Below are 12,239 nucleotides of genomic sequence, written 5' to 3'. Positions count from 1 at the left end.
AAAAAGCCAAGTTAAACCAAAACCCAAACAGCTCCTCATGCAAACCCTGAAAAAGCATTGAGGCCTGACTTGCTCGGGCAGGCAGGTCCAGGCTGGCAGGTCCAGGTGCCCCATCCTTCTCCACAGGTGGGAAGTGCTTGGCAGGAGTGAGGCCAAGGAGAGAGGCTCCAAGAAGAGTGGGCTCCCAAGGACCTCCTCCAGGCGAACACTTTCTAAGGACCGCAGCAGAGCATTTAGCAGAGTATTTCTCTGCATCCTCCCCTACCCCTGCAGTGAACGTGCCGGTACTCACAGCCTTCACTCAGCCGAAGCTCAAGGAGATGCGATGACAAGAGGTTTATACCTAATCTAAAGCAGTGACCACCGTGATGATAACTTTTGACAAAGTCAACTGAGAGGACCTTACCCCCATCTAAGCTGCGAGACATAGTGTAACGTTTACTAGAAGACCGCTCAAAGTAAGGTGCGGGACGGTCTATGAGGGCGCTGGCTCTTCTCGTCTGGGCCTGCGTCCGGCCGCTGTAGCGAAACTTGGAGCCCAGCGTAAGGAACTTCTTTGGAGGTGCTTCTGGCAGCAGGAGCCTAAAACACACCAAGCAGTGCACCCGTTACTCCCCCTCCTCCAAAAATCAGTCTGCTATTTCTGCAGAGGAGAGAGGACGATTGTTGGGTATCACTCTTCCATCGTCACCTCACGGGTCCGCAGCTAAAAGGGAATCAAAGGACGCCCCTCATACAGCACGACAAAACCACATAGTTAATGCATTTGAAGAGCTGAGTTCTTCCTAATGGGCAAGGATCACTCAGTCCCTTCTTGCTTGAACATCAGATTTATTATTTTCTAATCACCAAAACTAAAAATAAGGTGTTCCTTGTATCAGGGACCCTGATCTGGCCTGAAATACAGATATACCTCATGCTTCAAATTTAACATGGTGCTGCTATGCAGAGGACAGGGCCAGAACAGATTTCCAGTGAATGCTGGGCAGTATAAATTCACAGGGTTGCAGACATTTTTCTGGTTAGAGCCTTCCCACCCTCTGTATTTTGGCTATGGCAGTTTGCTGAGGAAGCCATTCTCCTGCTATGGAGTTTATGCTTTAGACATTGATTTTCCATTAAAAATCAGAAACGTCCAAAAAATGCACACTCAATTTCTTTTCAGATTTTTTGCTGCTAAGACTGGATTTCCTATGAACGTACAGACAGCCTGAACCAAGTTTCAAGAAAGAAGAGAAATTCTTCAGTCCTCCCAAACATTTTGAGAGGGGTTTTTAAGCACTGGACGCCCTTTCACGCCACTGAAAATCTCACCCTTTTGGGTTTCCATTGTTAAGTATGTCTTTGCTGACTATCTCAGTGCATACTAATTAGAGCATTTATTACATTATTCCAAACTTTTCTCAGGTCTTCTTAGATGTAAAAAACATAGCTGCAAAATTCCTCAGTAATACAAAAATTACAGCTATGGATTGGGTATTCTGGGTGACCAAAAATACACCACCAATTACTGTCTGTATTTTCATATGTAATTAAATAAAAATCTCCTTTTTTTAAAAAAAAACTCTTACCCACATCCCCCAGTAACTTTCCATGTAAGTTGTTCTCCCTATACAAGTGTATGCGCCAAAGTGCAGTAGTCCTTCGTCTCTTTAATTATAGCGGCTGATAATATCATGGCACGGATAAAGCAGAACGATTAATTGGGACCATATGGTGATTTTAAACATTCAGTATCTATCTGAAATAGTATGAATAATTTGGGTGAAACATTTCAAATTTTGAAGAAGCAATAACCTTCCCTTGACTGCTCAGAGATACCTTGTAACCAAAAAAGACAATTTGATTTCAAGGGTTTTGTCTCTGCTGACAGAACTGGTCTTTTCTGTTGAGTTTTATATCACACTTTTAGGAAAAGAAATCCACATACCTGAAAAATGTATGGTGCTCAACACACACTTTCCATAAGCGCTTTGCAGCACGGTGATTTGGCAACTTAAACCCAATAGTGCTTTCAAACTGCTCAAACTAGGTAGGAAAAAAGAAAAAGTATGTATTTGATGCTGTGCATCTATTTTTAGACAGTGTACAAAGGTTCATCTTCATTTCCTCCGTCTGTATCATCTCATTGCAAGGCTGAATATATATGCTCATGTATGTAACCACATACATACATATTCTACAGACTACTGCCTGGGAAGGAAGCTGTGAGTGATAATCAATGGCAACCTTTGAGGATCATTTTCAGGGGGGATACCCAGATAATGAGCAAGAGGTTTTTGATGGTGACAGTGATGTTTTATGCCCTATAGTAACAAAGAGATCAGTTAAGACTTGGGAGACTTCTGAGAAAAACATCATTTAAGTATTTTAACCCTGTTGTTTTAACTTCACCAGTTTAAACAACAGTGGGAAGCCTGATAATAGCCTGGAGGGGAGCAACAGTCCCCAGGGACTGATCTGGTCTCACACAGCCTTAGATTAAGGAGATTTACAGTGAAAGAACTACAGTTAGTAAATCACAGTGGTTTTACCTAATTTATCTCCTGGGGAGGATGAGGAAAAGACAGGTAATTGAAAAGAGTCATCTGGGGATACTAAGAGACCTTTCTAGGTTGTGCTGCAGATTTATATATTCCAGATGCAAAAGCTGTGCCAGCTACAGCCGCTGTAAGATGTTGATGGCTACACGCAGATAGCTGAGTGGGTGAGATAGTGCTGCTGTGAGCAGGGAAAGGTGGGCAGAAGGGCACTTGCAAGGAAGCCTGGATCCCTACACGGAGCTGACAGAGACACAAGGGAGGAACCAGCAAAACAATAAAGATGATACAAGCAACACATGGGATGGCGAATCACATTATTGTCCAATGTGATTTGGAAAGAGACTGCATTGATTATTTTGCATAAGGAACTACGACCTGGTCACCGGACACTACACACCAAGCCCACCAGAGCTCAGCAGGACTTCAGTGATGGAGAGCTTGAGTGCAGGCATTGGGAACACCCAGTGGCTATTAGTGGTTTTTTAAAATCAGACTCAAGACTGAGAAGTTGGTTACAAAAACTGCTGAGAGGCAGCAGATGTAGGCTTGTGGATTTAGGTTTAGGACCCTAAAAAAAGCTCAGGCCCTGGGGCCAGTGGGGGGCCCCAGCAGGTTTCCCAGGTCACTTATGAAGCCAGTACTGGAGACACTGGCTCGGGACTCCCAACCACCACATTGCACTAAGGGAGAAATGCCAGTTGTCATCCAGGTGATTTCTGTCCTGCTATACAGCTCCACCCTCTAAAATGGATACAGGTTTTTCACCTATCACACAACTATGATTGTACCAGCACTTAAAATGGAGACACTTCTTTGCCTCTGATGATCCCAAACTCCTCCTGGGATTTTTGCTAAGATTTATCATCTTATTTCTGGGCTGGTGCACGCTCAAGCCATGAGGCAGGTATGTGCTATGCAGCCGGCTGAGCCACGAGAGGGCACTCGCTGTACGAGATTTCGCATCACCTCCAGAGTCAGAACAGGAGCTCCTGTGGGCCTGGGAGGGCTCATGCGTGTAGCTACCAAAAATGCTGAATGACGGATGCTTGACTCCATTTTTATCGGTCTCCAGATTTCTACTCAGACTCCAAATTTACTAGTCTGATAGACTTATAAAATTTGGTACGGCCTGTCCACATCTCTTAGTGGGCAAGATGAATAGACACTAATTTAATATACAACATGATGGTGGATGATGAGCACTCCATGAATAAGGAATATGTTACTTAAATTCCTGAAGTGTTCGTAATACAGATGAGCTTTTTACATGCAGATGGCTATATTTATTCTTTACATCAGTTCATGGATGTAAACAGAAAAACACCAAAGAAGATTTTACCTGTATTTTAAATAAAGTATTTACGTAATCTTTCCTATGAAAATCACCACAAATTAAAAAATATAAACGGAGAGGAATGGTAAAGGCTTGTAAGACACGACCAATGAACAAATCCATGAGAACACGGGTTTTTTTTAAAAGGTTCATTCGCTAGAGAGTGTCAGGATGCCCTTACCTCCCCTGGTCGGATTTTGATGTAGAAGTTGTTCCTCTTGTAGGAAATTTTCAGAACCTTTGGCCAGGCAAATCTATTTATTCTGAGTCTGTCTCGATATATTAAGAGACCACTTGCACAAACTCCTAACATGATTTCCACTCCTTCAGAATCCTGGAAAAGCAAGCAATGCACTTTGTTGAATATTTGTCTCCTTACATCCCACAGCACTACAGATTCTTGTATACTGTGTTTCTATCTGAGCTATGTCTTTTTAATGCATCAGCTGTAGTGACCTGGTTTCTGAGAGCTACCCTACTCACTGACTGCACAAGTAACAGTAAGGTTGGGCAGGGTGAGAGAAACTGAGTGTTGTGAATGTTTCCTTATATTTTAGAAAGACTCCAAAAGGAGGGGGGAAATTTTAGATGTTATTAAAATAATATTAACCATATAGCAAAGTTTTATTAGCATAATAAAAAAAGTGTTATAAGCATAAATACCAGATTGAAAGTAAGTAGGACAGCATACAAATTTACTTCTTCCAGCATCACCCATCTCCCTGACTAAGCCTTGTGAATCCTTAGATTTTTCTTCTGTAGTTTGTTCATCTTGGCTTTAGTTGGTTTGCTAGTTTCTTTAATACTGTTGTGCCTATACTCAGTATTTTCACTTTGAAATGACCAGCGGGCAGAAAGTTGGGCATTTGGACCAGAAAGATTCTTTTTAAAGTGTGTGACTGTGCCTGTGCTGTAACCCATTTTTGACAGGGAAACTGTAGGCCAGACACATTAACACTACAAAAGACTTGGCCACAAACTTATCAGAATATGCCCAAAACTACGTATTTTTAAGTAAGAAGTATACACTTCTCTTTCCTCTTCCTGAGAAGCCTTCAAATAGTCTAAACCCAAACTTCACTGTTTGCTATCACCAGTAGCCTGTATAGTTCTGGTTTTTTGATTTCCCTAAGTACTAATACTGATGGAGAAAGGAAGGATCCACCTTAAAGCACAGAGTTCTTCGGTAATTACTTTAAAATAATTTGAAGTTACAGAAGTCTGACAACAGAAGCTATGAAGACGTCACCCTAGGATAATCATGAAATGACTTCATTGTTTTCCTCTGGTTTTCCTGGCAAGCCATCTTTTAGGCATACAGTGAAAATCTGATTACATTTTAAGATGAACGCAAAGGCATGCACAGTCAATCATGATGAAAAGGCTACGGCACAGCTTGAAATACAAAAAAATGGTTTTAAAATCAGAGACATAACATACAGTCAGTGCCAGAAAGTCACTCCAGTATTAGGAAACACACCAATAAAGGATGTATGTTCCAACAATGATGGTATCACCCCTTAAAGGTAGATATTTTTCTAAATAAAGCTCTCACATGGTATCATTGTGAGGTACTACAGAAGAGACAAAGTTAATTTTTTTCAGTGGACTTCAATTTCACAGTTTCCTAAGCAAAGAGTACCATCTAAATACAGTGAATACATTCTAAAAAAGAAAGTCTCATTGCCAGTAATCCCCCTGCCTGGCGAATGCCTGAAATGCACCCATGCTCACACATGGCACACAGCTGCAGGTGCAAGGGGCTCCTTCTTTTGATATACTTTCTCAAAAACTTGTTGAGAAACACCTTCTTCCCTCATCCCCACCTCTGCAGAAGACCTAAGTCCATTCATACCTTCTTTTACTTGTAGGTGTCAGAGACTGCTTTTCAATGAGATTCTACTGGCATAAAAAGAAACCCGAGTAAGAGGAGAATTTAGTTTTTTTCAGGAGCGATGCAGTTGCACAGAACAGAAAACTGTTAGCTCTAATGTCTGAGGCACAAGACACTGAGCTGCACATCCCTGCAGCTCTGCATACGAATGGGAGGTTTTATTAGAGCGGTGACAGCCCAGAGGACAAATCTGTCTACTTGAACACATTTTTTATCGTAGCCTTGTGTTGGATAATTGAGAACTAGTTTTAACAGCAGCTGGCGAGTCCAGCATCTGTTGAATACCTAAGATACTAGGACAGCCTTAATGAATTGACATTTACATAGAGACATCTGCCACGGCATGACTTCAAAAACACATCGATGGAGATACTTGTTCCCTAGCCTGATACCATCAGATCTCACTGGCAGACCTAATTAAAACTAAACATTACTTCTCATGCAGAGTCTACTTTTTCCACTTTCAGCTCAGTTGCCAAGATTACTGTCGGGTTTCTTAACCCACAGACAGACCCAATTTGGTTAGCACTGCAGCTTTTTAAGTTAAGAACATCACTTTAGAGAGGGGTCGGCTTGTCTACCAACTTCTCTTGCTCTGAGTCTTTCTGTATCAAAAACAGACGAGTAAAACTGGATAATGATACTTTTTTTTGGTGGGGAAAGGTTATCTCAGGATATTACATCTGAAATTTCACAGTCTTTCTCCAATATTCTGAAAAAAATGCATAGGCCTTAATGCCATGCTATGTTAAATTTTCAGTTATGAAGCCTGTAAAATATTTAGAACAGGAACTCACTTTGCTGCTGTTTCACAGATTTCTGTGGGTTGGACAAAGGATGTTGAAAAAAAGCTGAGTGACATTCACTAATCCACTTCTATCTCTGCTCCAAGCACACCTCGAGATTTTGTGCCTATCTGCAAGACACAGGGAAAGCAGCAGCATGCCTTCTGGTAGAGCGCTGCCCATTGAGCCATACCCAGATTTTTCATTTTCAGTGAAGGCAATTAACAGAACACAAAAGATTGCCTTGAATTCTGTAACAAACATACACAGCTCCTATGAAATGCCCCAGGGACACAGTTGCAGGCCCTTTCAAGATCTGAGCTGCAAATTTATCTTGGTTCTTGAAAGGATCTGCTGCAGCATAAAAACAGGCTTACAGTAATTTGACCTTTACAGAAAATGCAGTGCTGTCCACAGCTCAGGATTCTTTGTTCAGTGCTCATTTGCCAAGGATGCTTGCTAACCTCAGAGATGTTAAAATCCATTAGCTTTACTTTGAAGAGTGAAGAAAAAAACAGTAATTATTTATTTTGGAAAAAAAAAAAAAACAAACCAAAAACCCTCCAAAAACAGATAACCAACACAAGGCTGGTAGGTGGCTCTCCCAAGCCACAATAAGAATGACCATGCTTTATTCATAACTTAACCTGCCAAAGATTAGAGAAACTACTCCATCATGGGAGAATGTTTCCAGCAGAATTACTGCCCTTCCAGTCAACTGTAACAACCACACTTCATAAGAGAGACAAGCCACTGTCTCCCCATTACTATCAATCTGATTAGGTTTCTAGCAAGACTAAATAATTGCTTGAAAGTTCTCTGCAGTGTATGCTTATCTAGTTAAGATACCATAGCTGGCCTTATTAAATTGGAAGATGCAGCTGAATGAAATGACAGTTGATCACTCCCTGGACAGCTTCTAATATCCTTCCTCATTACTCTGTCCGTTCAATATTTTGCCACAGGATTTCGTTGTTTAATCAACATGAAAGGTTGATGCGCAATGTCTTCGAATCTATAGGCTAGGTTATGTTACAGTTACAAGATATATTTATGCTTATCCCACGAGTCACCTTTCCTCATGTTGACACATGATGTATCCCACAAAATGCCCGTCTCCAAACAACAAGAAAGAATAAATCAGGGAGTCCATGCAGATTCAAGTACTATGCCACAGGAGAAAGATGACTGGTGAAAGAACTATAGTCCATACCTTGGCATGATGGAGATCTACTCCATACATTGACAGTTTTTTGGCATTCTCCAGGAAATGCATCTCAGCCTCCGCAGGTGTCATTCCCCTGAGGAAAAGCAACCAATTCTAGCATCAGTGTTAAGGAAACAAGAGTCCAAAATAAAATCCAGCACCTGGAAAACACTTTCAGCCTATCAGAACTACAGCTGTAGCTTTTAGATGGCTGGGTATCTACCAGAGCCAAAGCTCCGGTGCAGATCTTTCATGCTGCAAAGCTCTTCTCTAACCAAGACATGCAGAGGAGTCTTGTCCAAAAAATATTCTTATTAGGTATGCTGCAGCAGGTTCTAACATTTCCTGATGCACCAGGATGGTACCTAAAGGCAGGCTACAGCCCACACTGATGCCCTCCGCCTACCTGTGGCTCTTGTGCAGCTCGATCACTTTATCCTCCAGCTCTTTAGTGTGATTTGGCGCAAAGCGAAATTCGCTGACATAGTCACTGCCGTACTCGTCAGGGTCGTAGTCGCCAAGCTCTGACTGCACAGTGTAGGAGCCCAGCAGGGCCAGGGTGACAAATGAGCAGGGCAGCCGACCTGACACGATGTCATCTCTCAGCTGCAAGCAGAGGTAGTACCTGCAATGGAGCACCAAGATGGCTCAGAAAGTACTCCTCCACTGCTGCCCCCAAAGAAGCAACACCCAAGCACTGGCAAGAGGCATCGGTTCCTCTACTAATTTGCAGACAACTCCCAAGTCCAAAGTTTTTCAGGCATTAACAAGGATAACAATAATTTTGGAAAAAAAAAACCAAAAAACCACCAAACCCCACACAACCCCTTGCCTAACTTACGGATAGCAGTGCCTAATTTATCTTTATAAAGCAGCATGGAGGTCTCTTAATAAAATAGGTTATTACTTTGTTTAGTGACCTAGATAGGTTATTACTTTGTTTAGTGACCTAGATGGAGAATTACCCATTAAATGTATGAGGTTTCTATCATAAATCACTAAGATATATGGCTACCTGACAATTCTTTTCTTTAAGGAGAAAAAAATAATTAAAAACCCCAAATACTGTTCATTAAATGGTAGCTGAACTCCAAGCCGTTCAAAAAACCTAAGTTGTATCTTTAGCAAACTGTTGAGCTTTCTCAAAAATACACTTAAACAGTAAATGCTGTTAAAACCATGGTGATAACAGTGCAAGGGATCACCAGATGGAAGAAAACAGGAAAAAAGTGAAGGGCATTGGCTTGATGGAGAAGGCACGGAGTTCCCAGGGGAGATTTGAGGGCGATGAGAGGAAAAAAGCAATCCTTTCTTTTGGAAGACCTCTGTTGAAGCATGTACTCTTGGCACACTGTCTTTCTGCTCAGTATCTAGCACAGGGGACCCCTGAACTACGACAAAGGCTTCATGCTACCTTAAAAACAACAAGTAGTCCACAAAGCAACGAAGGTTAAAATTATCCACAGGTTGCAAAATGTTATAACAGGCTAGGGAATGGTTTACTGACGGCACCAAACTTCTCATGGCTCAGAAGTTTTTCCTGCCTTATACCAAAGGAGGAAACCAGGTGAGGGTTTTTTTCGGTTGTGGTTGCAAACCAGAGAGCAGAGGTGCAGATTGCAGAGCTCAGTGACTTGGATAGCAGGGAGCAGCCATTCATTACCACCATATTCCCTATACTGTGCACATCAGTTGCTTACCTCGTCAAATGACATACAAAATTTACATGCATGCTTATTCTCATCTCACTTCTTTCCTTCCACAGTTATGATTTTACTTAGAGTAACAACTTGTTACCGCTGGCAAAAACGGGCATCAGGCATCTTTGTGAAAATCAAAATCAACTCTCAGCAATATGTATATTGCAAAAGCTGGGTTTTAGGGTTAAATTATACAAAAGTCTTCTTAGCTCAGAGGACAGACACTGTTCACAGTGTCTTTTCTGCCAAAGCATCGCATATTTTCCATAAGCTCGTAAGTGAAAGGAAGCCAATGGGAATACAAAACATTCCTTTTCTTGGATAATTAGAGTGTAAGTGCTACTATGAACAGCTTTTAAGCCCCTTCTAGAAAGGCATTTAATGTATTAAACACCTGGTAATATCTTCAGATAGCTGGGCAGGGTCTGGAGGGTAGAATTTCACATTAAATGCAAACTGCCAAGCACCACCTGGAAAAGAACACAGATTGACTAAAAGTACACTGTAAATGCAAAGGGAGATGCTTATGCTGTTCAATTACTAGCAGACTTAAAAATACCCCAGCCAAGCAATTTGTAAGAACAGGATATAGTATCTTTTTCCCCATACATTGTTTTGAAGATACGACTTTTCCCTCTCACAATTACAGTATCAGAGCAGATTTTACAGTTTTCTTAGTTAGTAAGATTTCCACTGAAGCAAGGACCCTAAGGCAGCAGTAATTTATTACTAACAGTAAAAAATACCCTCAGTCTGAAAACAATGTTTACTGGAATTAACCATCTGAAAACACAGCCTATACAAGCTTTAAAAAACAATAACCCAAATCACAGAGGCGCTGGAAACACCGCAAGCGAGAGTACGAATGGGCTCTGGAGCGGGGTGATGTGCCGAGTTCTGGCTGCCCAAACCAGCTCACAGCATCCTCTCGGAGTGCTGCCTCAGCACATAGCTCCTGTCTCCAGCAGACATAAATTATTGTGCAGACAAAACTGCAAGGACAAACAGAGAGAGAGTGACTGAAAAACAGTACGTAACACTGGGGAATTCTTATTTAGTTATTTCAGTAAGTTTAGGTGACCCATGGGATGGATACTGGTTTGTGTCACCACAGTTTGTGCAAGTTTTTCTGTAGCGTTAGCTTTAGATGTTGTAAAGCAAGAATACCAAGACTAAAAAAAAGATAGAGTTGAACATAGTACGTAAATATAAAAGCTATTCTGAAAAAAGGGACAGGTTATACTAGCACACGTCTTGAATGCAAATAAAAAGCAGAAACAAAACCCCAAACCAGTGTTCTTACAAGAAACACAGTGGTTTTTCAGTAACAAGACTTTGCACTGAGGCCTCTGTTGCGGGATGTACCTCTTATACGTACTTCTACCACAAAAATTACAGTATTTCTCTAGTCTAGAAACCAAAGCCAAAGTAATGACACTTCTGTTTTCTGAAACATATTGATGTCAAAGTACAAATCTAACTAGAAATAAATAGGTCTCTCTTGAAAAGTCCGTGTTGGCTGGGTAATGAGGAAGTACTCGTGAACACTGTGAAAAACAGGACTCTTCCTTATAAACCTGAGAGGGTAGGGCTTTCCCATGATCTTCAATTCAGGGGCACCTCATGCCTAGGTACCTTCTAAAGAGTATGGGGTTCAAAGGTGTACCTGGTGTACTCTCCGGTAAGATAGCTTATATGCTGGACAGGTCTGCTTGCCTGGAAATACCTATGGTTGTCCTAATTGGGTGTTTGTGAGTATTTATTTAGAGATGACAAGAAAATTTCATCCCGTGCAAAGCCCCATCCACTTTGGCCATCCAAGAAAATAGGCTCAGTGTGTGAGAAGACATTTGACATTTACCATCAGGACTCCAGCTCTTGGTGAGACTTTTGGGCTCCTTGATTTTAGGAACTTTTCCACTCTCTTGGGCCATAAAAGCTGGTGGAACTAAGATTTGGCTGGCAGCAAGGATGGCATGGTCTCACCAGGGAATGGATTGGCCTCGAGGTGAGAGTGGAGCCTGTGGGCGACACCTGGCCCTACGACAGAGGGGAGGGGCCACAGCCCAAAAATCTATTCTTCTGGCATACACAAAATAAAACAAACCTATGATATAGCCTATTATACATCATGGATGGTTTAAGATACCAGAGTAAGAGGCCTTCACCCCTCACTTGCAGGGGTTTAAATAAAACGTAACACTGACAGCCTGATTTCTCAACCCCTGGGATGAAATCCCTGTGGTCTGCAGTGGAATCACGGATATCTGAGTGTTGCACAACTCAACCACAATTTAGCAGGATTATATATATGGAAAGTTTTGGAAAGTGTTGCTTTTCCACCGTTGTCCTGTTCTAAACTTCTGGGGTGAATTGTACAGAGCAAGCAAATTATCACTGTCATCTTCTGCAAATGCAACTGTCCCCCACGTCAAGTCCAGGATAAGACTCTTCTGCCCTGGTTAATCTCTCGCTGTCACAACCTTTCATTGCCTATCTCATGGCTCAGGCACATATTAAATGCATTTCAAATCAGTGGTGTGGAGCTGAGCTGCTTAACTTGCATTGACCATTAGCGTAACCTGACCTATTGAGGTCTACAGCACCTTCCTCTCCAGATCCATCTTCTCAAGCGATTAAAAAAAGGCAGATTTTCATTACTTTTTACTGCAGATCACTTACTTTTAATGAAAATAATACTGGTGGAAAGGTGTGGTTGCTCATAGTAAGTGGGGAATTTTTCCAGCCAGTGTAAATTAACCCTTTGATTCTTGGAG

The 12,239-nt window shown here is 41.7% G+C and overlaps 1 protein-coding gene across 15 annotated transcripts in view; it reads right to left on the bottom strand.

Moving 5' to 3' along the window:
- The window catches only part of EPB41L3 (erythrocyte membrane protein band 4.1 like 3), a 64,601-nt gene that overhangs the window by 23,990 nt on the left and 28,372 nt on the right, over positions 1 to 12,239 (bottom strand). For all 15 annotated transcript variants that reach the window (XM_075705419.1, XM_075705427.1, XM_075705422.1 and 12 more), the window contains 6 exons: positions 9,857 to 9,932; positions 8,169 to 8,387; positions 7,769 to 7,856; positions 4,058 to 4,210; positions 1,931 to 2,028; positions 407 to 582 (listed from right to left, as the gene is read on the bottom strand). In XM_075705419.1, coding sequence (XP_075561534.1) covers positions 407 to 582; positions 1,931 to 2,028; positions 4,058 to 4,210; positions 7,769 to 7,856; positions 8,169 to 8,387; positions 9,857 to 9,932 — 810 coding nt within the window. The remainder of the gene's footprint in view (positions 1 to 406; positions 583 to 1,930; positions 2,029 to 4,057; positions 4,211 to 7,768; positions 7,857 to 8,168; positions 8,388 to 9,856; positions 9,933 to 12,239) is intronic.

The sequence above is a fragment of the Pelecanus crispus genome, chromosome 2 (assembly GCF_030463565.1).
Source record: "Pelecanus crispus isolate bPelCri1 chromosome 2, bPelCri1.pri, whole genome shotgun sequence".
Taxonomy (NCBI): domain Eukaryota; kingdom Metazoa; phylum Chordata; class Aves; order Pelecaniformes; family Pelecanidae; genus Pelecanus; species Pelecanus crispus.
The sequence above is the reverse complement of the archived record's forward strand: the minus strand, read 5'-3'. Positions and strand labels throughout refer to the sequence as shown.